Source organism: Diadema antillarum, unplaced genomic scaffold, assembly GCF_040938485.1.
Source record: "Diadema antillarum isolate AM-2024a unplaced genomic scaffold, OU_Dant_1.0 scf00000223, whole genome shotgun sequence".
In the NCBI taxonomy this organism is placed as follows: Eukaryota; Metazoa; Echinodermata; class Echinoidea; order Diadematoida; family Diadematidae; genus Diadema; species Diadema antillarum.
Window position 1 is genome coordinate 109,422 of NW_027271112.1, and position 27,456 is coordinate 136,877.

At 37.6% G+C, this 27,456-nt stretch overlaps 3 protein-coding genes across 3 annotated transcripts in view; 1 reads left to right on the plus strand and 2 right to left on the minus strand.

Annotated features, from left to right (window-relative positions):
• Positions 1–203: 203 nt before the first annotated feature.
• On the minus strand, positions 204–12,718 carry LOC139724597 (tetratricopeptide repeat protein 8-like). The gene is made up of 12 exons (XM_071635730.1): positions 12,694–12,718; positions 10,947–11,067; positions 10,042–10,162; positions 8,690–8,910; positions 8,230–8,319; positions 7,196–7,326; positions 6,429–6,627; positions 5,580–5,719; positions 4,062–4,236; positions 2,911–3,033; positions 1,713–1,796; positions 204–899 (listed from the first exon to the last, which is right to left on the minus strand). Exons 2-12 carry the CDS (start codon positions 11,046–11,048, stop codon positions 783–785), a joined length of 1,503 nt encoding a protein of 500 aa, XP_071491831.1. The 5' UTR covers positions 11,049–11,067; positions 12,694–12,718; the 3' UTR covers positions 204–782.
• A 1,020-nt stretch (positions 12,719–13,738) lies between these two features.
• Positions 13,739–16,572, plus strand: LOC139724575 (MAD2L1-binding protein-like). Its single transcript, XM_071635706.1, has 2 exons — positions 13,739–13,918; positions 15,945–16,572. Exons 1-2 carry the CDS (start codon positions 13,739–13,741, stop codon positions 16,467–16,469), a joined length of 705 nt encoding a protein of 234 aa, XP_071491807.1. The 3' UTR covers positions 16,470–16,572.
• Positions 16,573–25,930: 9,358 nt separating this feature from the next.
• Positions 25,931–27,456, minus strand: part of LOC139724598 (putative FERM domain-containing protein FRMD8P1) — a 32,822-nt gene continuing 31,296 nt past the window's right edge. Inside the window, exon 13 of the mRNA XM_071635731.1 lies at positions 25,931–27,022. Coding sequence (XP_071491832.1) covers positions 26,952–27,022 — 71 coding nt within the window. The 3' untranslated portion in view covers positions 25,931–26,951. The remainder of the gene's footprint in view (positions 27,023–27,456) is intronic.

The window sequence follows — 27,456 nt, forward strand, 5'->3', positions numbered from 1 at the left end:
TCATGTCTCTTGTCACACATCACCATACCTCATCACCACAACAAAACACTGACGTGTAAATATTTGTATCTCTACTCTGAAAGGACAGCCTTCAATAAAATTCATGCTCATTGGCTCACATCAAATCACACTTGCAGAACCGCTGTCAAGGATGGTTCTTATAAAGTCTCAAATACGATGTAGTTCATATAGTATGGGTCAAAATAAAAATCGCTGATGTCTTCTAATACTCTGCTACACCAGACACATGCAAAACTGAGTTACCCATTTCACACTGACTGCACATAATAAAGCCATTGGTTGCACCCCTTATAATCAAAAGAAGCAAAATTTGGTTGTTATCAGCAATTAACACTGAGGAATTTCTCCATCTACGTTTCATACTGAAAGGCAAAGTAACATCCTATCAAAATTATGAAGGTGCATCTCTAACATCGGCTAGCTCTTCTAGACTTGTAAGCACAGAAGCAGGGGATCCACTAGTATTTTGACAGGAGAGCATTTCAGACTGAATCAAGTATATTGACTAACCATCACTGAAGTATCAGGAAATGAGAAGGCAACTGCTTCTAGCATGAATGTGGGAAGGAGGGGGTGAGGACACAAACTTTGCTCAAAGTTTCACTAATGAATAGTAGAAGTTTCACACAGGGTTCACAGGAGGTTAGAGAGATACTTTTGACTGGCAATTGAAGAGCTGAAGAAGGTGCCCTAGAAATAGCCTGGCCAGACATGTGGTATGCCCAGTACGAGACAAAGGCCTCATTCTCTGCGGATTTTCTTCACAACAAGGCGAAATGTTTCTTGAGTTGAGAGAAGAGCTCCTTGGAGTCGCAGTGCTCGGGATAAGCCTCGACAGCTCTCTTGACTGACCCATAGCTGCTCTGTAAGTCACCAACCTATTGGACAGTCACATGGTAAGAGAACAGAAAATGGAATGAAAATCAGACAATGATGTGCATCGTAGGATATATGATGGGAATATAGTTGCTATACATACAATAGATTTGATGATAGTATGGTGATGACTTCATTCTCATCTTGGAACATATCATCATTTTGTTTTATACATGTTTAACTACAGTGGAAACTCAATATAAAGAGATCTGATATATTAAACTAATTTCTCTGGTCCTAAAAAAAAAAAAAAAAATGCCTTATTTTGTATTGTTCATTGACAACTGATAAAACAAAATATCTGATATGACAAACAACATTTTCTGGTCCCAAGGACCTTGTTATAACGAGTTTCCACTGTATCCTTGAGTTTCATGAAGACATCAATTAAAAACTAGACAGCAGTCTAGGCTGTGAAATGACTAAATCGAATTTGTCAAAGTGAAAGGTTTGACTTGATTCAACTTAATTTGATGCTTATTGTCCTTTGACAGATTCTTTTTTCCTCACTGGATTACACAATCAAATCACAATTAAATCACATATAACACATCAATGTCACAAATGACATTTATACGAACATACCTATATCATAATAATAAAAATTACTCTGTCATGGCTACTGGTAAATTAATCACTCACAACATGCTGCTCTTAGTCTTGCTCACTCATGACACATTTGAAAAGTAAACTCCACGGCAAATAAATCAGTATCTACACTTGTTTTACTTGAACCTGACAACAAAAACTAGGTATGAGAATTTATATGAGGTGCAATGCATTACAGGAAACCAGCCACAGTGATGGAAACAAACCTGGTCAGAGAGGGAGGCGAAGTTATAGTGGGGCTCAAACATATGGGGTGCCATCATTTGGGCTGCCTGGAAGAAGGCTCTGGCCTACGAGGAAAACACAAAAAAAATGGAAAAAATCAAACAAACATCATAAATGCTTATCTCAAATGTACTGAACCATGGCAGACCTTATTCACTGATAATCCCAGAAACTTGTGTTTCTCTGCTAAGTGGCATGTGTACATAATTGACATCTAGGTATCGAGCATCTAGCAGCAAAGTTGACGGTAAGCACCACATTTTAATTTAGGTGCTAAAAAAATATTAAAAGGTTAATACTAGAGATCACAACCAGCCTTTAATAGAGTCTTTAAAGGACAAGTCCACCTTCATATACATAAGGATTGAGAGAATGCAGCAATATTAGGAGAACACACCAGTGAAAGTTTGAGGAAAATTGGACAATCCGTTCAAAAGTTACGAATATTTTAGGTATCTGCACAGTCACTGCTGGAAGAGAAGACTACTACAGTGTATGATGTCACATGCGTACAACTCTATAAGGAAAATAAAAAGAGAATTTCACAAAACTTTACTTTTTGAATAAAGTGCACATTTCTTCAACTTGCGACTGACGTATGTTAAGGGTAATATTATCCCCCCTGCCTTCTGAAAGAGAGAAGTCGAGTGTTCTTTTGTTATTCGAGAAAAATGGAAATATGTTCAATTTTCTTTATTCTTTCTTTGTATCGTTGTACTCATGTGACATCACAAGCTATAGTAGTCTTTTCATCCAGCCGTGACTGAGCAGAAACTTCAAAAATTAATAACTTTTTAACGGATTGTCCGATTTTGCTCAAACTCTCACTGATGTGTTCTACTAATATTGCTGCATTCACTCAACCCACATGTCTATGAAGGTGAACTTGTCCTTTAAGATATATAGAAGTCTTTCTCCATTTTTTTTTAAATGTGTGTAATCTTGTGTTTTTTTTACTTTGAAAACCTATAAATACACTGTGCAAAAATGAAGTGACTGACAGACTTATGACACCCCTTTGATAAGAAGGAAATCTATAAAGGTCATGTCATAAATTAAAAGTAATATTTTTCTGTCATAATTAACAGTCCCTTAGTTGTGAAGGGTCACTGTCAAAAGGGGATAGCGACACTTCACAGTATAGCGAGATTCACACAACTTCCGAGATTGACCTCTGACCTGATCAACATGACCTTTCCGCAGCTCCATCACCCCAAGATTGTTGTAGGCTTCAGGGTGGTCGTTATTTGAAGCCAGGCACAATTTGAAGCACTGCATTGCCAGACCCGTATCTCCAATACCCTGAAGAACAAAAACGTAACAGACATCACCACATGATGAAACACATTACAGCTAGGAAGTTGCCAGAAAGGACAGAAAGGCGTTGGAACATACACATGCACACAACACATGCACACAACACACAACACACAAAACATCTCTTGCCTTCTCTCTCTCTCCCTCTCTCTCTCTCTCTCTCATGAATGAATGAATGAATGAATGAATGAATGAATGAATGAATGAATGAATGAATGAATGAATGAATGAATGAATGAATGAATGAATGAATGAATGAATGAATGAATGAATGAATGAATGAATGAATGAATGAATGAATGAATGAATGAATGAATGAATGAATGAATGAATGAATGAATGAATGAATGAATGAATGAATGAATGAATGAATGAATGAATGAATGAATGAATGGATGGATGGATGAATACATGTTGTGCATATGCCCTTCCATTTCCCACTTATTTTTTTAAATGTGAAATTCTGAATCTACCTATCAAATTGGTAAGCTTTATGCTGCCAAGAGGATGAATTCTCTCTTATTCTTACCACTTCCAAAGAAAATGCACTGACCTTCTAAAATTATGAGATATCTCACTCCAAAACCATTTCCTTGATTTGAATTTTCAGTCTTACCTAATGATGACATCTGAAACAGAAGATATCTGATCACAGGCACATTTGAAAACATTCATGTGGGCTTCATATTAGCTTATTTCGAAAATGCTGCTAATGCTTGAATACAAAATTCCAGACAGTTTTTACGTCTACTTTCCACACCAACATTTGAAATAATTTCTTACATTTGAAATATGATGTATCTTAAAACCCACTGGTAGTGGTCAACTCCTGTTGAGAGATTCCTCGGCTGTGTGTGTACTTACACTGTGATCACTGATAAAGCTATACACTAATTTGTTAGAGGGATTCTCAAATACATTTGAGCTGGGCCAGCACCCGTATCCAAGGTAACCTCATGCCACTTGGTCTTTAAGTATTAAAGGAGAGAATAGTTACAGGATGTAGCACATACCATTGCTACTTGACCGACGTTGTACCAAACTTCAGCAGTGGTGGCGTCATCATTGGAGAGAGACAGCGCCCTCTCAAAAGAAGAGAGGGTCATGTCGTACTGCTGCGCATAGAAACAGCACAAGCCCAAGTTGTTGAAGAGCTCCGCATTGTAGACGCCCATCTGGAGCAGTCTCCTGTTGGCAAAAGGTCAGAAAAAGATTGACTTTGTGATGGAAATAGAAGTGAAGTACCATTGGAAACACAAATATCATAGCAGATAACCCTGTACATGTATCATATGCATTCTCATCATTGCACATTGATTTTGATTATACTGGCATCAGTTTTCTCCTTATCTAAACAAACTTTGTCATTCAAGAGAAAAAGCCTCTTTTTCTCACGGGTTAGAACTACTGCACAATGAATGCGGGAAGAGTGAATGATGTGATATCTAATTGAATAGACACACACACAAAAAAAGATACAGGTACAACAACCTTTAAGTCTGTTTTGACATACTGATATGTACAAAATATTTTCGGACTTGGTTAGACATCCCTTTTCATACCTCACAGCCACAAATTGCCAGGTCTCTAGGTGCCTAATGTGACAAGCAGTACACTGTATTTATCAACGCAGTCATAACAGATTGCACATGATTCCTGCAAGCATGAAAGTCTACAGTTTTAAAGTTGCCTTCTGTTTTTAGTGAGAAAGAAAAGTAATTCATCATTTTTTTTTACTATGATTACATCATCCACCTTAACAAAACCAGGTACCCATTTTGATGGATATATGATTGCTACGAATACAGTCTTACATCGTAATCCACCATATTTGGACCAAATTCAGTCATTCATTTTGCTACAAAATGAACCTATGATACCCTGGGTCACATCAACTTGAGTCACAATTTTTGCATGTGAAAAGAAAACATCCATGCCAGCATAATTCATCATATCCATACCAAAGTCAGATGTCCATCTCGACTGTAGAAAACAACAGCAAACAAGGCATTCTATTAAAGTACAGTTGAACCTCTCGTATCCGGACAAGTCGGGACCGGGGCTCATCCGGATAAGGGATTTGGCCGGATACGGGAGACTCAATGCTTTATACATGTACATATACATACACATGTACTGATGTAGCCCATTGTAGTACCACATGTAGTAATGTGTATACTGCAACCTTTTCATTGTTACACTCAGTAACAGACCCCAAAATAGAGGTTCGTGTTTGCAAGAATGAAATCATTTTCTTTTATAAATTCTTGGGATGATTTACCTAAATAATTATTAAGAAATGTATCAAGTATATGTAATTCATGTGTGTTTGTGTAGGAGTTCTCAAGGAGTTGGGAATCCCCCTTTCCTCCCGTAATTATTTAAAAAAATCACGGCGAGATTGCGTCCGTATAATAGAGAGATCCGGATAAAGGGAGGCCGGATAAGAGAGGTTCAACTGTACTCTCTATGTATATGATACAAAGAGGACTTACTTGGGGAGGGCTAGCCATGAAGACTTCTTTTCTCACCTGTAATATCTTAGCGCTATTTCCGGCTGGTCAGAGTAGAAGTGGAAATTTGCAATGCAGGCAATGGCCTCCACATGGGTGTTGTCATGCTTCAGGACTTCCTTGTAGTACTTGACAGCCTTGTTTAGATCATTCATCCCCTGAATCAGCATTAAGAATATTAAAGTAGCCAGTAGCTAGCATGCTTTGTCATTGGACACATTATTGATACACATACATATTCAATATACATACCCACATACATGTTACATTCCTACAGTTCATGTACTGTATATTTCTTGCCAGGTATATGCCAAAGTACATTTCTAGATGATGTCATAACAGGAAGCCAATTACCATCAACTGCAATGGTAAATATGCTTGCTTGGACTGCAAAAGTCAACAGTAACAATGGTGAGGACAACAGCAATAAACCTAATGATGATCTCTTTTAAAAATTTAATGACTGCAAACCAGGGGGGAAAAAATAGCATCAGAATACCCTGAAATAACATGAAGAAAAAAATTGTTTCATTTCTTTGTAAAATTGTATACCTGGTTTTAAAGAAAAAAGGGAAAAAAAGCTGGCATCAAAATACCTTGAAATAACATGTCGAAGACAATTTTTTTTCATTTCTTTGTGAAACAGTATACCTAGGATCATGAACTGAATGTTGCACCATGTGCCACATTCAAGTTACTATCATAATGAGCATGTGGCGCCATGTAACTGTTCAAGATCAATATTTGCATAGAGGGTGAGTAATTAGAGCAAATCAATTAATTCATCACACTACTTTCGATTCAATTTATGCATACAGTTATCAAATTTTGCTAAATCATCCACTGCCATAACGACTGGGTAAGTACCTCGTATATTCTGGCTATGCCGGTCAGCAAGGCCGTCTCGTGCTCAAACTTCTCCAGCCCCTGCCCGTAGATCTCGATGGCGGTCAGCGGCTGGTCAAGCCTGACGTAGACCTTACACAGGTAGAGATAGATGTCGATGACGTCCTGCTGCTTCAGCGCAGACTTGAATTGGCGCTCGGCGTCGCGATACAGCCCCAGCCTTGTGAAGAATTTTCAACAATATATATACGGACAGTGCATGAGAAGGTGGATGGTGTGAATCCAGATTGATAGTATCTGAATATGTAAGCTAAATACTCGTGTGATTTAAATGCATCTCCGGTCAAGGTTTGATTAATACAAAATATAGATAAGTTGATGTTTAACATAAAATTTTCAAAAGGAATGAGTAGAAATAATAAAAACTAAAAATAAGCGAGTGGATCCATTAAAACGTTTATGACCTGATTACCCTATGAATATTTTGAGTCTCATACGCTGGCTTGTGGAAGTAAGACATTCTATCCACTTGAACCTCACACATAATACCCAAATGCATCCCCAGCTTTGCCTAATATGCTCAGATACCATATCTCTACAAATATTATCCTTGCCTGCTGTAAACACATAACATCAGCAAGCACGCCCCATCTGACCCTAGTGTGTAGCAGCGTTCAAAGGCAAGACAGCTAGAAGGATACCTGCCCTACTACTTCCCACTGGGCTACTATTATATTTTCCTCTTTGTTTGTTTTTTTGTTTTTTTTTCACTCAGCTTTAAGGGATACCTGTAATAGCATTTGCCCAGCTGAACTTTCCACCACCAGTCCTTAAACTGACAGGCTTCTGTGGCCTTGGCTGCTAGCTCCAGGGCATTACGCACATCATTCTCATGGTGAAAGATGTACTCAAACAGAGCCTGTGGAAGAGAAGAAGGAAACATATTGAATTCTGCAATAACTTGCAATTTTTTTCTTTGTCTTTCAAATTTTTCTAGTTCACCTAGAGTCACACACACATATCCATTCATACCTTTTTATACACTTTTCTCTCTTGTAACACTTGAAAATGAGTATATCTCCTCCTGCTCATGCTGAACTATTGCTGTAACACAAACTATGATCACTACAACGGTTTAACACATATGAGTACCAGGGGGTAATCAAATGATTAATCTTCATTACTACACACTGGATTGATAATAACAGCCAGAGTTTTGACTTATATGAATAGAAACAGAGTGCTATTTTTTTGAGTTGGAATCCCCCCCATTCATGAGCAGCAACTGAGTGAAGGTAAACATTCAATTTGCAATACAATGCAGCTCTTAAAATGGTTGCCAGTCCTAATACCTTCACACAGTCTTTAGGTATCTTACCCTGGTTTGGCTTTTTCTGAGTAATACTGCTGCTTCTAAATAGCTACCTTTTTTGGTAAGACACTGTCAGTCACTTACAACAAACAGTACTTGATTGAAAATAAAAGCTCTAGACTTGGCCTACAAATTTTTCTTTTCTTCCCTCTATAATGCTTGCCTAGAACTGCAAGGCAGACATATCCATTGTTTCTGTTCACACAAGAGTAAATGATTCTATGCCATGTCTGTATTCATGTCTCACTTTTGATTAGGATAACATCATTCTTTTAATCTTTCATATGCATTACTTTCTAAATCTTATACAAGACCACAATATGGGTAAATTTCCTGCACTACATAAGAGGAACATCAAAGGTTTTTATAGTGACATATGCACAAGCTTGAAAGATTATCATTTGACAAAGAAACAGCAATATATTGACAGCAAAGAAAACAATGCACTACCTTCGCTAAGTTTGCTCTTGCAGCATACTTTGAAAAGTTCAGTCGAGGAATGTTGATGAATGGACCGTCTGGTGTAGACAACATTGATGCCTGAAAACATTCAAAAAGAAGAAAAATGTATATTTCCAGTACGAAACATGGTAGTATGAGCCTTACAGTATGCACACTGTGATATGCCTCAATGTAAAACCTGCTAGCATGCAAAACAATTTCCAGTAGTTCAATTAGAAATCAGAACAGCATTGATGATGAGCAACAACTGTGCAACAACTGTGAAGTTAACATCTTTTTCTGGTTCCCAACTAATAACGATTACGTCTATGGAGACAAATTCAACACTTTGCCAAGTTGAACTATCACTTAATCAAATCTGATATATGGGTGAAGACAAAAGAAATCATCCAAGTCAACAGCTCACAATTTTCTCTTTAAGTTTCACAACAACAAAAGGTGACATTACCGTTCCCAATCTGACGAATCGGCCAGAGGCGCTTGTGACTGGACGAGCTGTGTGTGCTGTTCGGGGTGCCCTGATTGCCTGCTCCATGGTCCCAGGTCGGCCACCCTGCGTACCGGGTCGCACAAATCCGCTAAGAGGACGTCCCGATTGTGAGGTTGGCCGAACTCCAGCACTTGGGGCCCCTGCTCCAGTACCAGGCTTCTTTAGTGATGTTCCTGGCCCTATGATAAGTGATACAAAAAGAGGAAATAGAATAGTGAAAACATCAACAAAATGTGAATAATTTCTTGAATAGGTGTTGCAACCTATAAAGATAAATGACTCTTATCTGCTGAGACTTGCATTGTGTAACGTTCCTATCACCATAAATAATCAACTGCCCTACATCAACACTTGTGTTGGCCTGGATTACCATAAAGGCACAAAGAATATCTGGCCATAGCAACTGCAATACTGCCACAGAGAGAAAAAACAAAATGGGCTGAGCAGTTATTAAAAAGTCTGGACTACCAGCTAGACTACTGTAAACGTGGAAATTTTCGCGGTACATTAATTTTCGCGGATTTCGCGCTACGTTCGGCTAGCGCGAATTCAAAAACGCGCAAATATATCTTCGCAATTTTCTATGCACATTTTGAACGGCCTGAATTGTGTGCGCTTCGTCGATGATACAGCTACGTAGTACAGACATGTTTACGCATATAGCAGTATCATCGCACGCACCGCACGCACCGAGCCCATGGCCGATTGGTGTGCTACATCCCCGCGACTACAGTACTAGTACTAGTAAAATACACATGTACTACGTAGTTGAGCACTTGTACTCGCACTCGCGCCGCTCGCTACGTCGCTTATTGTACGCTGGCATCGCTGGATGAAAACAGAGACTGTGTATTAACCCGCTGCGGAGCGCGAATTTAAGAACCCGCGAATATGTTTTCGAGCCGCTCAGCGCAAAAAATTAATCGCGCGAAAATATTGACGTTTACAGTATATGGAAATTTTGCAGATACAGTCAACCTTGCTTAAGTCCACCTTACATAAGTCAAATAATCGCCCAAGTCGAAGGTCCTTTAAATCCTCTTTTCCTTGTATTCTATTGATTTTAATCCCTCATAAGTAAAATTTTCTCTGCACCAAAACTATTTCTTCAGTCCAAATAGACTTTAATGGGCAAGGTTGACTTATATTTCATATTTCCCAAAGTTATCAGCCATGCATTCATTCTAAATCTAAGATTTCCACCCCCTCCATACATTATTTGACAATTACGTAAAAACAATCATGCCAATCACACAATTAGAAACTTCTATTCCAAACTATCTGTCAATCTAAAAAGCAAGCTGACATACTTGTTACTTGGGCAATGGCATTGTCATCCATTAGCATCTCAGCAATTCCCTCTTCATCCACATCCACCTCATCAACATAAACCTGAGCAGTAAGAGCTTGCGTCTTCAGAGACCACGCAGCCTGTTCAAAGAGAAATGTTTGGACATTGTGTAATAGTAAATTATGCACTGACAAAAACATTTAGACTGATTGAATTGAATTGAAATAAATTTCTGACATATTTCAATGGTATCTGACATAATTCAATGGTATCAAACATATTTCTGACTTTGACTACCTTAAAGGGATCACACAGTTTTGGTTGAGACCTAATTTCAGATTTCTAACATTTTTTGGTGAGATAATGAGAAACCTCTTACGAAATATGAAAGAGCATGTAATTCTACGAGGAATTCAACGTTATTTGATGAAAATTGGTTTTGAAATGGCTGAGATATCAAAAAAGAGTGATTCTAATAAAGTGTGGGACCCACACTTTATTACGATCGCTTTGTTGTACTTTGTTTTTGGATGTTTCAGTTATTCCAAACCCGATTTTCATCAAATAAAATTTGAATTCCCCTTAAAATGGTATGCTCTGTACTACATCATAAGTGTTTTCTTGGTATCTCGTAAAAAGTTCAAAGCCCAATTCTCATCTCTACCAATACTGTACTATCCCTTTAAATGCAGAGCTCTATCAAACGCACTTTTCTCTGTAATACAGTGATATTCACCTTGTCTCTTACACAAAACATGTCTCACAGCCCATGTGAAGAAAATCTTATCTTTACTTTCTCTTCAAATTGTGTCATGACATTACAGTGATTGAATGGTATTGAGCTAAATATCAGTTTATGACTGGATAAGCAGTGTTTTATGATCAACATGAAAATCATTGTGAACATCTGGTTTGCTTTCTTACCTGATCATATGGATTTTTATTCAACATTTCGGTGCAAATGGTCACACAGTCTTCAAACTTCCGTCTACGATAAAGACTCATGGCCATGAAGAGGGGATCCATAATTGTGGTAGTTGGCTTACTGCAAACAAGGTTAGGAAGTAAAACAATCATGACACATTCAAGAAAACCTGTAAAGAAGGATTGAACTACACAATCAAATTATGCATCTTAAAATATATTTCTGCAAATTCTGTAAGAACTTTCTTCTCAAACCACATTCTCAGAAAGAGAACTTGCTGAATATATGGATCTCCCAACATATTGTTCCGTACGCAATACTAATATGCAGTCAGCATCTTTTCCACACATCAAGCCGTAAAGACAACTTACATTTACAAGGAATGTGGTCTAGTTGACCCTTCCATTACTGTATTAGGGTGGGGAGGAGAGATGAGAGAGAAGAAAAACAGACTGTGTAGAATAGTGCTGTACACCAGCTGGCATTTGGTACTTGGTTCTTGGTACTTGGTGATGATTCTCCAAAAGACCCAAGCGGAGTTTAAAGTGGGGGGCATTTCATGAAGCATTTTGTCCAGCAAAGTTGTCTGACAAATTTGCTTTCAGCCAATTAGATGCAAGCATTTCAGTAGCTTGTGACAATTTGTCAGAAAACTATCCGACCAAAATGCTTCATGAAATGCCCCCCTGGAGGTGGCGGCAGAGGGTGGACTCAGTACGGGACAAAATAATTTAAAGGAATGGTATAGTATTGGTGGAGTTTCAGCTTCTCAACGATGTCACTGCGAACCAAATTTGACAATCAATATCAATAATGAAATGAAATAAATAAATAATACTGTATTAGAAACTAGTCTGTATATTCCTGTATCAGGCCCTACATTGAGTATGGCAGGGTACCTTCCCATCGGCACCCTGCGTATCATGGCTGTTTGCGTATAGAACAAAAAGGTACGCGCGGGATTAAGTTTCATTAGCTATAAAAACAATAAAAACGAAGAAACGAAAATCAAACTCAAAAACAAACTAACAAACCAAACTAGAGCTCTAAACACATTTCAATTACACATCCGCTCAGTAACGACGCATGGCTGTGAAATTCACGTGTATTACCTATGGTCATGGAGGGGAGGGGGTGCCGATCGCTAGGTAACGACACGGACCCTTTTAAGCTGCGCGAAGAAAACGGAATGCATGCACTAAAATTGCGCTATTTTAAAACGGAGATTCATAATCATAGACGGTCACGACATTCAAAACTGCAGTATTTATGGCATATTTGAGGTAAGAATTAGGCGAATTTGTGTTATATTTCACAAGCTACAGATCCTTAGGGTGACGATAGTGGTACCCCCAATTGCAATGCTACATCATCATTCCAACTTCATTTTGATCTTGAAACTGAATAAATGACTCCTCATAAACAACTGATGTTTACGGACTTAACCTTTTAGGCTGGGCTGGCTGGCGTTAGTGACGGTTTGGCAGCTGTGCCCTATTCATTATGGAATTACTAGGGTTTCTATGAGTATGAATAAAAAAAAAAAAAAAAACATATTCGATCACCATCAAGATTCAACTTCCAAAGTCCCAAGTATTATGATTGGTGTCGGGAATCAAATGTTATCAGCAAGAAGCTTGAAGAGTGCATGCAGATGCCTGAGATGGCAATAAATTTAGTCAATCAACAAGATATAAATTGTCCCTATACACTCGGTTAAATGTTCTACAAATTATGAAATATTACCTCTTTTTCAAAAAGGTGTTTTGCCTCACAGATCAGATCTTGCAACTACCTAGATCTATTTCAAGCTTTGACCGAAAGATCGGTCTGTATCTGTCCGTCGGGGAATGTTCCGCGGAGACTGTGTCTGGCTTCACGGATCCCCTCCGTATACAGACCGAAGTCAATGATTGCCGCTCCTGTGTGGAGCAGTCGCGCACAGATCAAACGTTACGATAAACCAAATTTCAGACGGCTTTTTTACATTCAAACAAGTTTGACATGACATGACACATTATGCAGCAATATTTGGGATAAATTTCTCAATTGTGCAATCGAAATACTCACATAAACTCGGATATAACGCAGAAATTTTATCGATATCGCAACATCGCCGTTCGCAAGCTGTAAGTGGCCATTTTAAATCTGTAAGCCAATCACATGCGAGGTACATGTTTTAGTAAAACAAACACGTAGAAACTACCTCGCATGTGATTGGCTAATAGATTCATAGTGTATGTTTCTGGAGTTTGAACGTGACGACGCGACAGGCTGTGTTTTACGTTGAAAATTCTACTAAAATGTTGGATTATTCATTAATCTGGTGAGTGTAATGTATTCTTAAAAAGCTAATTTTACTATACAAGCTTAAATTTGCCAACCTAGGGCCGTGAATTAGACGCAATCGAGAAGGGTGAGGTACCTCACCCAATTTTCCATAGAGACAGTGGTTAAGAACATCCACACAGCAATGGGTACTGCAACCTTCCGTCTGTCTACGGAGGACAGCGTTAATGGCAAAATATAAAAAGAGTCCTCCGGACAGACGGATCTTTCTGTCTATTTCAAGCTATGCTTCACGTCGTCGCGAGGTTACAATCGTTTACATACGAAACCATGGATTCGATTCGGGATCCCCATCGCATCGCAAAACTATTCGTAGTAGTGTGTACATACCACCGTACATACGGCATGCATGAAAGAGCGTAGAAGTACGGCGCCCTCTTCTGTTTCTTCACCCAAAGCGGTAGTTTTGAAACTCCAAAGGATCTACGGCGAACGAACCGCAATGGAACCAAAGGCTGTTTCTGAAGATCCCGATACCGAGTGCAATATCAATCTCAACGGTTTCATTACACAAACGACGAAAAGTAGAATAGTCGTTGAAATATTGAAGTATATTCTATACCATCGTGAACAAATCCCATTGCCTTTCGATCAACTTTATTTTCAGTATCAACGACCGGAAGTAAGTAGTAATTGGACATGTGTAGTCCCATTCGCTTCATTTTGTGTTTTTGAAGTTGACGTCTTGTTCATGTTTGTATGAACACACATTGTCATTGTAGATCTACATGTTGGGTAAATTACATCCTGCTGAACAGTATTGTGTAGAGACAGGGTTGTGCTTGTGTATGGTTAGGTACATCAAAACAAATAGTAGAACTCTTTAGTAGAATAGTACATGTATGTGCCCATCTAACCGTATCATTTGCAAGTTTATGCCTTGCTGTAGCTCATGAGCTGTATGGTTGGGTGTTCATAATACCGGACACCTAACGTTTTTCTATCAATAGAAACGTGAAAAATCTCACAATTTGCCTGAAATTTTACTCACGTGTGGACAAAATACTCCGGATTCACAAGCGCGCACTGAAAATCGCTCTTCAGTCTTAGATGGCGGCTTCGAACGCGTGGGGTGTCATTTTTTCCGCACTCAGTTGCCCTGCTCATTTCTACCGACCACCCTGACAATACGTATAAAGGGCACTTAAATGCGTTTTTTTCGACAGGCCGCTGTTTTTTTTCTAGCCGTCATTTTCCCCCCAATAATATTTGAATATATTTTGAATCCTTCGATATTACTTTTGAAGGACTGTTTGATGAATTTGAATTGATTTTCATTAGGAAACTTTTCATCGTAATTGAAATAAATTAGATGAGTCGGTTTGTTTTTTCACATTCATTTCTCGTTTCTGCTTCAACTCGTACGGTCGTAGCGGGCGACAAAATAATAATGTCATGTGTATGTGCAACGTGTGTGCACGATCGTACAAGCGGCGGTGACAATTTTGCGGTCAAAATCGTCAAATTTATTACGGAAGGATACTCTACATCTAACAACGAGTCAGCAAAGGTAGGCCACTGCTGGCCTAGTTATATGTAGTTACACGATAAATCTTATTCGATTTTGCTAAATTTCGTTAATTTAGAGGGAATACTTATTTGTTTTCGCCTCATTTTACTCGGTAGCGTAGCCCAGTGAAGAATCGAACACCGTTGCGCGTAGTCCCATGCGTACATTTTCTTTCTGTACGCGCAATGCCATTATAATGCGCGGACGGTCGTTATGGACCCGGTCGGTGGGTTGAACACCTACCATACTTTGTAAAAGTTGGTATTTTTGTTGACCGAAAGATCAGTCTGTATCTGGCCGTCGACGTCGGGGAATGTTCCGCGGAGGCTGCGTCTGGCTTCACGGATGGAGCGATAACGTGAAAAATATAAAAGACTCCTCCGGACAGACGGATCTTTCTGTCTAGTATTTTTGTAATTTTTGCACTAAGCTGAGCAACAGATGTAAAGTCAAAAACATTAATTTTGCTTTTGTGGGCTAAATTTGTGCTGCGCTGCACAGCTGTGCATTTGATTACTTGTACAATGTATTGTATGTTTGAGATATCATTATGTTTCATACGTGAAAATCAATGCAAATCTTGTACAATGTCAATGCAATGTCCATCAAAAGTTTGAATACTCGCTTGCGCGCTTGCACACATACACACACTTGTGCACACACAGGCAAATGCTACTGTAGTATTAATATGATTCAACCCATTCAATGTGTCCATAGAAAATCATGAAATTATCTGTACTGGTTTTAGAATTTGCATTCAAAGCCAGAAGTAGTGTGAAGAAACTCACAGAAATTAATATGTACGATGCAAAAGAAAACTATTTCTGTAATACAGTACAACTGTCTAGGCCTATAGCAGTAGACCTGTGTGTTCACATAGTGAAGGTATACATGTAGCTCTAGGTATCAGGAATTGTCAATTTATGTTTGATTGTTCACAACTTCTGTAAAAAAAAAAAACATTTTTGTTTTTGTTTTTGATGGAATTTGCTCATGGTTTTACCTTTCATTTCCTTCATAATTTTTATGCTTCTGTTCACACTAACTAATTTTCAGGGTCCCACTTCCCCTTCTAATTTTGAACTCATTAAAGTGTATTGTCTATTTGTTGTTGTTTTTTTTCTGTCTGTGCTCACAGGTTTGTTCATCAGGTAACAAGAAAAGCCTCTTCAAAAAACGGATGTGCCAGGTAATGAAGGACTTTCAGGAAGTCTTTGACAATGTTGACACTCTCTTCCAGGACACTGATGTATCCGATCTTATCATTCTCTTGGGCTCCACATGGATCAATCCCAAGGAAGTCTTTCATATACGCTTCTCCAATAACAAACAGGTGAAAGAGACACTCACTGTAAAGCACTGTGTGCGGAACGTGGCCCGATCTCTGATCACCAACGGACCCCTGAGCGATGTCTCCCCGCCCCCCATCACCAGCCTACTCTGCCTGGCCCATGCGCCCCGTTCTTACAAGCCGACGTGGTTCAAACCCAAGGCGAATTTCAAGGTTCCCTCGAAGGGGCGTCAGTGTCGCATCAACGTAAGCTGCGGGATGGTGCACAGCAGTTTAGCTGCCGAAGACCACATCTGGATGCAGACACCATCTGGGATCAAAGGGATTAGAGACACCGTATCGGAGCATGCCACAGACCTCTGGAGCAGTTGATGAAAGCTTTATGGGCTCTCTTCTATCTGCAGAGCATGTTCAATAGAATACATCCCTGGGAGAACCATAGAGGGAGTTACTGCATCATGATACAGCCAATGACATGAACACCAAACTCCATTCTTAATATAGTTAGACTACAATTGTGACTTATTTTTTATGAATTATATTAGCAACATAGGATACAAAATATCAATTCTGAGAGATTTTATGTAGGTAAAACTTTGTATATACTCAAGAGTATGATGTATCTATTGATGCCTTTTTTTTCTTTTTAGATATTAATCTCATGACCTCAACAGCAGTGGTATTCTGTAATCATGGGATGTCAGTCTCCCATCCATTAGCCACGGCTTGACATTTTAGCGTCGGCCCGGTGGTCCATGGCCACTAAAAATCAGTGTTGGGCAACCAAATTTATCTTCTGGTAGTCAGATCGGGTGACTAAGATTCAAAATAGATTGTTACATTTGCTTTTATTTTTGGCCACTGCGTATCTTTTTCTGGCCACCAAAATTTCAGATTTAAAGACTTTAGTGACCCAAATGGGCCACCAGACAATAAAGTTGCTGTTGAGCCCTGCATTAGCTGACTTCATACTACATGCAGATGTTTTACTGAATAGATAAGCTTTTAAAATGGTATGGCTTTAACTTAGAATTGACACTTTTATTAGAGAGATTGCATTTGAGTAATCACATTTGCAGTGAAGTATATACTCATATTTTTCTTGCATTTAGAATAATTCTACTCAGGTGATAATCTGTAGATTTCTTTGTGTGATGTGTGTGCATTTGTAATGCAGTAAGTCTGTATATGTATCCTGTATATGACTTAATCCAACATGACTGTTTTAAAATCCAAGTCTTTAATGGAAACCTAAACTCAAAGAGATATCTTGACTGCAGTTGATGAAAACAAAAGAGATGAATCACAGTATGCTTGACCACATGATACAATAACGAACCCATCAGTTTCTGGGGGAATTTTGTTGCAGAAATTATCACATTGCCATCATCAAATTGGCAATTGTAAATTTCACTGCACATCTAATATTGGAGAAAGTTAGATTGAACAATGCACACAAACTCATAAAAACAAGATAAAATGATGCCAATTTTGAGAAGGAAACTGTACCTGTATCTTCTTAGATGTGTTGCCAACTTAAATACCCATAGATTTTGCAACTGGGAGGCTCTGGAAAATTCTTCAACACAAACAATTACTGTACATGTGGACAAGAAATGACCAAATCTAAAGAAAATTGTTTATTCTACCTCACAAATAGTAACATGAACACTACCAGAATCATAGAATTTTGTTTCTTGAAATTTTGGGGTTCAGAAAGGAAAAAAGATGTGAAAATTAGGCAATCTGGCATCTACCATTACTGTCTTTGGTCCCCACAAACTTGCTTTCTTGGTCACAAAAGTGTTTGCTTCAAGAAATCCCCACTTGCAGTCACAGATCTGTAGCAAAATTTTTGTGAAATTTTCCAGAGCAATCAATTTCTGCAACTGGTGTGACATGTGCAGTACTGGTAACATATGATATATGTGCACATTTGTGTACTCTGAGTTGAGAAACTTTATATCTCAGGAAATTGAAGTTAGTGATATTTCATGCTCAAAACAAATGAACTGTATGACATAGGAAACGAAATGACTATTTTAGGGTGCCATTTTGATTGCGGACAGCAATCACCTTGTCGTAACTGCTTTCTGGTCTTTGTCCGCTAATGTAATTCACAATGTTAATATGTACGAACAGTTTAATTCCAGCAGCATACAGTTTCTGTGAGCCGTATGACTCTAAATGGTAGAATAACTTCCAAGTTTATCAACCCTATTTGCCAAAAGATAAAAAGTCCTTTAAAAATCATTAAAAATCCAAGATCACTACTAAAATTTGATAATGTACATATTCCTTGGGTTATTTTCAGCCTTTCCTGTAAGTTTCATCCACATCCATCTACAAATTTGGAGTTATTTTGTAAACAGACAAAAACAAACAAACAAACAAACAAACAAACAAACCGATGCTGACTAAGTGTATAACCTCTTTGGCGGAGATAGATTGTACATGCAAGACACACCAATGCAAATGCACTAGGCAACATACTTTCTGAAAGTGGAATAATTTTAAGCAATTAAGTAGAAAATATTATGTTGTTTGAATGATAGGTGCTGAGTGCAAATGCAGCAATTGATGCATCTGGTCATATTTTGTAGAAATTGTGGAATGTGAATTATGCATAAACCATGAAATAAGCATATACTGTTTGTATCAAAGATATCAATTTGTTTTGTTGTTAATGTTATTTCAAAAGTGCAACTGTACTCGTTTTCATACTTCCATCAGAGTTTCTGAAAATTTTGCCTAGATTGACCATTTTTTAGTGTTCTTGCTTCCTGTATTGACACAGAATGTCCATTTTGGATGACTTGTTTTGGGTTTTTTTTATAACTTCAATCTTGTCATTAAATGAAGGACAAATTGAATAAAATTAAATGAAAGAAACTCATCTTTAAACCTTGGAGGGGTTTTTAATCATATTACTTCTTCAAGAAAAATTCAAATCCTTTGTCATCTTCATATAAAACTTTGGCAGATGTTTGAAGACTACCATCTCTTTGTAGCTGAGTACATTACTCCTGTATGTAAATGTAGTTTATATTTCAGTGAATGTAAATGATTCAAACATTTTACTAGCTTAACTGACAAGGGGATGTTATGGTTCTTTGTGCTAAGCACACACAAAAAAATACATACATGTAAAATGGCACTGGCAGAAAATAGCTTGTATAGGAAGTTTATAATCATGGAAGTAGAGAAGAGAGGTCTTTGTAATTGTTGTTTTGATAATTTTCTTATCTTAAAGAATGCAGATTCATATTGTCATGGCTTACAATGAGTTACTGAAATACTTTATCGCCGAGTTGGGTTAGCAAGATGTGTAGGCATGAACTCAAGCATCATCAACAATTGATGCATTGAATGACTTGTTGATTGTAGCTTTAAACGAAACTGTAAGCCTTAATATTCTTTCATTCAGAGCCTGCTTATAGCCATAAGCTGATGGATTGGAATTTATATATTTCATGACATAGAGAAATCACACCTGGACTATACCACGGAACTGTTAGCCTGGTACAGTTCAGGTCAGTAAGGTGTATGTAAGTTATGATATTAATGATCTATTTTTAACCCATTTCATATTTGAATACCGGTAACCTCAGATCAGTGTAAATGCTGCGTAATACTCATTCCAATATAACATGTTGATTTTGATACCGATACAATACTTGTACTGAGACTCATGGATCTTCTGTATGTATATATATTGTATGTGTATGTGTTGCATATGAAGTGCAGATGTCCCTTCAGGGCTAAGCATGTACATTGTACTTTCTCAAGGCCCAAATCACACCAGCATTTAAATCATCTTGTGACTGTCATACACTTAGTGTCATCTTTCAGTACTTCTCTATTTGAGAAGCAAGATGTTTGATCTGAACTGGGTCTTAAAAGTACAGTCAACCTTGCTTGTCGACTTACCATTAGTTGAATGATTGCTTAAGTCTAAAGTCAATCTTTTCATGTCCTCTTCTCTTTACATTCTTTTGATTTTAATCCCTCAGTTATAAGTCGAATTTTCTCTAAGTCGCAGCTATTTCTTCAGTCCAAATAGATTCGACTTATGCAAGGTTGACTGTAGCGTCCTGCATCCTACAGCACTTGACAAGTCTTTTTTTTAATTTTACTATTGTCTTTTTTTACACTGTATCTCCCTTTAGTCAAGATTCTTCATGTGATTATGTGTGTGTATGTGTGTGTGTGTGTGTGTGCATGTGTGTGTGTGTGTGTGTGTGTGTGTGTGTGTGTGTGTGTGTACTTTTATAACCAAGATTACTCCATGATCCCACAACTTTTGGCATAATCAGGGTTTGTTGTAATGATGTGTGTGTGTGTGTGTGTGTGTGTGTGTGTGTGTGTGTGTGTGTGCACGCGTTTTAAAGACTACATCAGTCTTCTGACATCTATAATGTACAGTCAGCCTTGCTTTTATAAGTCGACCTCGCATATGTCAAGTAATTGCCCAAGTCAAAGGTCTTTTCAAGTCCTCTTCTCTTTATATTCTATTGATTTTAAACCTATAACTCGAATTTTCTTGAAGCTGTCTTTGGTCCAACTAGATTCGACTTAGGCAAGGTTGACCGTAATAAGTGATCACAAACAAGTCTGGTAATATTCATAAATACCCTGTGATAGCATGCGTCATTCCTTTTCTGTCTGCATATTGCATCTCCAGGGCATTTCTTTTGACAGTTCAGTATAATATGATGTATGAGATCGCTCTTAATAAAATACCCCGTGAAATTTAAGATTTGACTTTCTTATATAGTTATTTCTTTCTGTCAGGGTAGTCATGAATAATATTGTACATGAACAAAGGATACAAATGTTGTTTCCAATAGTGCCCATTTGAACAAATCCCCCTATAGGGATGCTACCTGCCAAGTTTGGTTAAAATCTGTCATGGGGTTTTCAAGAAGATGAAAATGTCAAAAGTTGATGCATGATGGACGATGAATGATTGCAATAGCTCACTTGAGCCCTTGGCTCAGGTGAGCTAAAAAAGTGGGACTTTCATTTTACCTTTGAAATAAGCGAGGTTGACTACAATGTCAAAAGCATTTTGGGAGAGTGGTGCTGGGGAATTAATGAATGTCTTGTCGTTCATTTTCTTTTTTAATTAGAAATTTTTGTAACTGATAATCAAATCCATTGCAGTATCTGAATACATGTAGTTCAACTATTATAAGCAAAAGAAATGAGTAAACTTCCCTGCTCAGACTTGATTTGCATAAATGTGCCAATGACATATATAAACATTTGTAGCTGCATCCTCCCTGAATGTAAAAAATTAATTGGATACAAACTGGATTTTTGTTTCTGATTTTAGCGATGTCTTGGTCAGAATCAAAATACCGTGTACAGTATGTCCCCAAAAGATTACAATCAGATTTTCGCATTGATAACACCCACTATGATTAAATTGTCTAAATGCTACTTCAGGGTCTAAAAATAATACATCTTAGCTCTATTTTCCGGAAATCCCATTCAATTTGGTTAAATGGTCACAGAGAAATGTGGATTGTTGTAAAGCATGTCATGAGTCTCATTCTTCCAAGTTTAGCACTTGGATGCTCTTGTGTGTGAACACAATAGACAGAACTTGGAGGGAAGAGATTCCCGACATCCTCTACAAAATTCGTCATTTCTCTTTGACCACTGAAGCAAATCGAATGGGGTTTTCTGTAAGATGTGGGCAATGAGTTATAGTTTCATACCCTGAAATTGTATTTGGATTGATTCACTATTTTTACAGTTATCATTGTGGAGGGTCCCATTGTAATTTTTGGGGGGACATACGGTGTATGACAAAAACATTATGCTATATATTTGTTTGCAATTCCTGACTAGTTATGCTGTTCTATTATGTAATGATGATTTATAATGGGTACCTTGCAGCACCACCACGAGGTAGGACATTGCTAAGTTCTCTCTTTTCAGTTGAACCAAATACAATGTATTGGAGTGTTGATCATTTGACTAGAGAATAAATTTACTCTCCTTTAAAAAAAAAAAAAAAAAAAAAAATGATCAAATTGCATCATAGAATACACAACAGGACAAAATGATATGAGCTTTGCACAACCATGGACAGTGATGCATTTATTTCATGATAGGTACGTTACAGTCGTATTCAACTTTATTAATTGCACAGTATGTAAGCAAGAACAAATCTGACATTTTCCACATTGTCTACAACATCGCATCAGCAAATCTTGCTTTGAAGTTTAATTTGAATTATTACAATACAATACAACTCAATTGTATGAAACATGATTAACTGTTGAGTCACACATCATATTGAGAATCTTTTGAGTGTACTCAAGTGCTGATCAAACATGCAATCACTCAATTGACAAGGTATAGAAAAGGCAGGTACATTTATAACATGCATGGTCCACACAGAGATGCCTTTCTGTAGCAAGACTGATACTTGAGGTGACGAAGAGACAAATAAGCACTATTTTTGTTTCTTTTTTTGTGTGCACTGTACTCCCATCAAGAGTGTGAAATAAATTTTGATTACGAAAAAACATACTGTACACGTATTTTGACAATACCTTGATTTGCTTCTCGATTCTACTCTTACAAAATCTTTGCATTACCTGGCAACTTTGCACTGTTCACATCTTGCAAAATTGAAGGAAAATTAACACAAGAAAAGAGTTAGCTCTAGGGAAGATAAATTCATTTTTTTTTTTGCACTGCTGGAGAGCAGTAACACTGACTGAAAAGGAAGATAAAGGGGAGGAGGCTTGTCATTCTGTCATTCCTTGCTGAGTTTTCAGGGATGATGCTTGAATTCAGAGAGAAGGAGTCAACTGCAGATTACCTCATAAAATTCTGTCATGATTCAGAAAGTATTTGATGATCATCCTGCAAAAGTGCATATATCATGGGGGGTTACTGAATTATTGGTATAACATTGTAGAGCTTTATTTCCTCTACATCATGGTGTCAATTTTGAATTATTTTCAATTTCAGTAAAATGTTTAAAATCAAAACCACAAGGGTGCTATTTTACCTGATATTTGGAACAATACTTATAAATCTACCCACTTTTGATTAAATGAGCTTTTTATTTCACGATGATCGATTGTTTTGTCTTTCTTTCCGGTCAAATCTTGAGCAGAGATAGTGCCCTTCTGGTCCTCAGCTGACAACATTACACAATAAATGCACATTCAGCATATTCATACATTTGCATACATGTATACCCAGAAAGCTTGAAAATGCCTTCCCACATTGCTCATAAAATCTTTTCACACAAAACACATGTTCTATCTGCATCATATATTTCCATTCAAATACAGTGTATCTCCATAACATGATTTCAAATCAATACAAAAATAAGTCTTCAACATCACAGGAAGCACATTAGACGAAACATTTCACACATAAAATTCCCTCTGCGCATATATGAGTCGCTGTTGTCATAACAATAAATGTTGTCATGGTTACAACTATCAATGCATCTCTGGGCAAGTCCACCACTGCATATATTCATCTGATTATGAAATTGTTTTTCAAGCTTTCATCTTGTTGGGAATCAGTTCACACAAACGTGCAATGACACCTTCTACATGTAGTAGCTCATCAAATTCAAGAAAGCATATTGTTTTCTTACTGTTATGGAACTGTTACACATGATTTGTCTCACTCTCGTCATACTAATTAGTTTGTGCTAATTTCAGATAAGACTGATTCATATGCACATGTTATCAAAGCAAAATCAAGTTTCAATCATTTAAGATCAAACAGCTTTCAATTTATGAATAGTATTATTAGTATTATTGTCGCAAAATAAAATAAAAGATCATTGTTTTTGTTGTTTTTGTACAGAATTCATTACAAGCTACTGACTCATGAAACACTGCCTGTGGTGAGTAAATGCTAAGAGTCCCATAAAAATAAAAGATTTGAACAAAGATTTTTTTCAAAATGGACACAAAGGTTTGTTGTGCAAAATGAACTGAATTATCCATGTGTCAGTTTTATCACATTTACTGAAAGACTGTGACCACATAATGACAAAGAAAAACCGTTACGAACACAATGAAAATAAGTAGACCAGTGACAGCCATGAAGAATGATTACCATTCAGAACGAGAACCAATTTTCACAATATAATGCATACCTAGTTCATGATGTAACCTGATATTTTATTCATTGTCAGAGCTATACAATGGTTGGCCTATGTTTCTTTCTCACAACATCCACAGAGTTTTACAATGTGTATTAGTATATGTAGCATCACACAATGAAGGTAATGTCATCAAGATGTGAGATCACATCAATAAAAATATCACCAAAATGAGATTCATGACAAGATATGAAGCAAACAACACAACTACAACTTGCATAAGATGCAGTGTATGTGTATTCAAACCAACCACACCTCATCTTTCTACTGGAAATCTAGTGATCAATGTAGCAAGGCTAGTCTGCACACTGGCACTGGTCCGATGGGCCCTGACCAGTAAAAATCGCTGTCGGACCAGTAACTTTTTCAGGAATGGACCAGTAAAGATGGACAAACTGAGTACCTACTGGTCCGACAGACAGGTGAGACCAGTAGAAAAAATGGGTTGGTGTGCAGCCCTGAATATAGCATCCTCTGACGGTACACCTTTTGTAGTCAATCCAAATTTCTCAAATTCTGATGCTTGTAGATCTGTATCATGCAAACCCACTGAACTCTTCCATGGATGAGTGGCGACACATATTTCAACACTCCCAGCTACATTTCCTGCATGTAGGATATCTCATCACAGACAATCAGCTTCATCCATTAGTGTATCCAATCAAAACATTGATTTGTTTATCGTCAAAGTCGCTGCCTATCAATACACACCATGCAAAGTCTACTCAATTATTAATAGATCCATCCATTAATATCCATTGAATTGATAAAAAATATCATGCATGCATCATTACTAAAAAGCATCTAAGCATTTTCTCAAATGATATACATCAGTGTATCACAATCCTATATTCACGTAAAGAAATTGGTTTATCTCACGTGTGTCATGTCACAGACAAAGTAAACCCTCCACATATGTACATCAAACAAGTGAGACGCAAGTACTGATTTATATGTTAAGTACCACACCCGCACCTATTTACAAATTATATACAACACTGACTGCATGATGGTACTATATAATATCTACACATTTTGCACATACGAGCATGTAATTGCATGAAAGAGTTGTTTCAATAGTCCTCACCTTTTTTCTACATAACGACATCTTTAATACATATTTTTATATTACACACATATTGTACATTTCATACATATTTTCATGAACATCTTTGTAACTGTACATTATTCATGATACATGAACTGTACACACTTTTCCAAGAATATCCTTTTTCAAAAAGTCTTTTTCCCCCTCCAAGACACAACAAAAGCAATAACATTTTCAGAGAATAAACAGTAACAGAACAATGGTAAAAAGTAACATTATCAACAAATGGGGCACTTGTAAAAGACATTTAAAAGATTTTACAGAAGAAAAATAAGAAAAAAATGCAGTTTAGTGTAATACTCAGTATCACAAAAGTTTAAAACAGCTTTACAGAAAAGGCAGTGGTATCTTATTGCAAAAACCAAAAACATGGCCAATGTTGAAGGCAACAAATAATCAAAACAGGAAGTACCAGGTATTCGTCAATGACAGGAAAAAACACCCACGTGCGTCCATTTCTCTCCGTTGCATTCTTCTTTGGTATTAACAGTCTCCAAGGCAACCAATCTGCAATGCTATAAGCAGTCTATGTGCATGGTCATCGCCACGGTAACCATGCGACATCTAATATTGATTCATTGTCTCGCCCACTAGTCCATACCCAACACTCCGCACACTAAATTTGAAGGTGAGCGAATCCAATTGGAAACCTGCTGATTTTAATAGATTAAAATGGCCCCTAGCAACACTGACGACACTGGTGAACAATGGCATAGAGCTAATTGAAATACAGTAAGTGGCAGTATTTACACAATCAAGAAAATTAGATACCGCAAGCCTCAATGTACAGAGTCTCCTGATCCTACTGAGAATGTTGTGGCCAATTCTTTATTGCAAATGCAAGGATTTGAAATGAAAATTACCTGCACCTTTCCTGCTCTTTTACCTTCAAAATAGTATCCCTTTATCCTCACCTATTTCGGGGTAGTCTCTACTCACAAACATGCATACTTCACTGCATAATCATTCTTTCTAACAAAGTGCCGAACAAATAACATGATTACGCTTTAATCAAATTTGAGTTAAGTGAATATCAAGCTGAGAAGGAAGTTTCACACAGACATTTTTTTTCTTTTCCTCTTGATGATAGTTTGAAGTACTAAACACCTAATCACCAGGATCTAGGCAACTGAGAACTATGAGTTAATCTTAAAAAATGGGGAAAAAAGCAACCAAAAAAATGAAACAAGTATCTGGTAATGCACATAGTTTAACAGTGAACCAGTTCCTTGACACATGAACACATCTTCAGACGTTTGGCTTGTCAAGCACTTGGGCATTCTCCTCATCACTGTTTCTTCCCACATGCTGTGTCTTTCAGTTGATGTCCATCTATTCACTTTCAAACAAATTAATATAGTTTGTTTCTTGTGCCAAAAGAGAATGCATCAACTATGATATACCAAATTTTGATCCAGTCAGTAGGACACCACAGTGACTTGGTCCATGTGTCTGCTTCAGATGGCGCATATTTGGAGCAAGAACGTGCACTCCGCTCTGAACATCGTAAGACAGTCAGCACCGTGAGGGCGGGCTTCTGGGTCTGGGGCCCAGACATAGCGATCCCTGTCTAGGCTTATCCTAGAGCCAAATCTCAGCTTGACCAGTTGAAGAGCCCGTGGAATGTGAACGACCTCTTGACCTTCTTCCTGCTGATGAGTTCACCTGTTGCAGGTTCAAGAGAAAATATCAAGAGTTCATGAGACGGTGAGAAATGATCAAAGTTATCTTAAATCCTTCTGGAATTCTGGAGGTGATGCAAAGAAAGTGACTCCTGAGAAGGTACATCTGTAAATTACAGCTCAAACTGTGGTATACACCCAACTAAAAATTGTACAGTGTTTGGTTAATTATCTGGTAATCACTTACAATGGACATAATCTTTAGCTGCAAAGAGGCCATAGAACTTTCTCTTCTGTTGCACCATGTTCTTGGAACTCTCTACCAATCCCATTTCCAAATTGCTACAACCTCGATACCTTCAAATCTGAACTGAAGACCTACTTTTTCCAGAAACTTTGTGAATGTGTGATACATTGTTGGAGCCGGGCACCTTTGAATGCTTCTACAGATAAATGGCACTTACGCTGTTTCATTAT

What these genes read in the sequence shown, in the direction of transcription:
- LOC139724575 (XM_071635706.1), top strand. Translation starts at nt 13,739, where the DNA reads ATGGAACCAAAGGCTGTTTCTGAAGATCCCGATACCGAGTGCAATATC. An exon ending in TTCAGTATCAACGACCGGAA is followed by an intron (nt 13,919 to 15,944) that starts GTAAGTAGTAAT and finishes CTGTGCTCACAG; the next exon opens with GTTTGTTCATCAGGTAACAA.
- LOC139724597 (XM_071635730.1), bottom strand. Translation starts at nt 11,048, where the DNA reads ATGGATCCCCTCTTCATGGCCATGAGTCTTTATCGTAGACGGAAGTTT. An exon ending in ATAGCGCTAAGATATTACAG is followed by an intron (nt 4,237 to 5,579) that starts GTGAGAAAAGAA and finishes TTTTGCCAACAG; the next exon opens with GAGACTGCTCCAGATGGGCG. An exon ending in ACGTCGGTCAAGTAGCAATG is followed by an intron (nt 3,034 to 4,061) that starts GTATGTGCTACA and finishes TTTGTTCTTCAG; the next exon opens with GGTATTGGAGATACGGGTCT.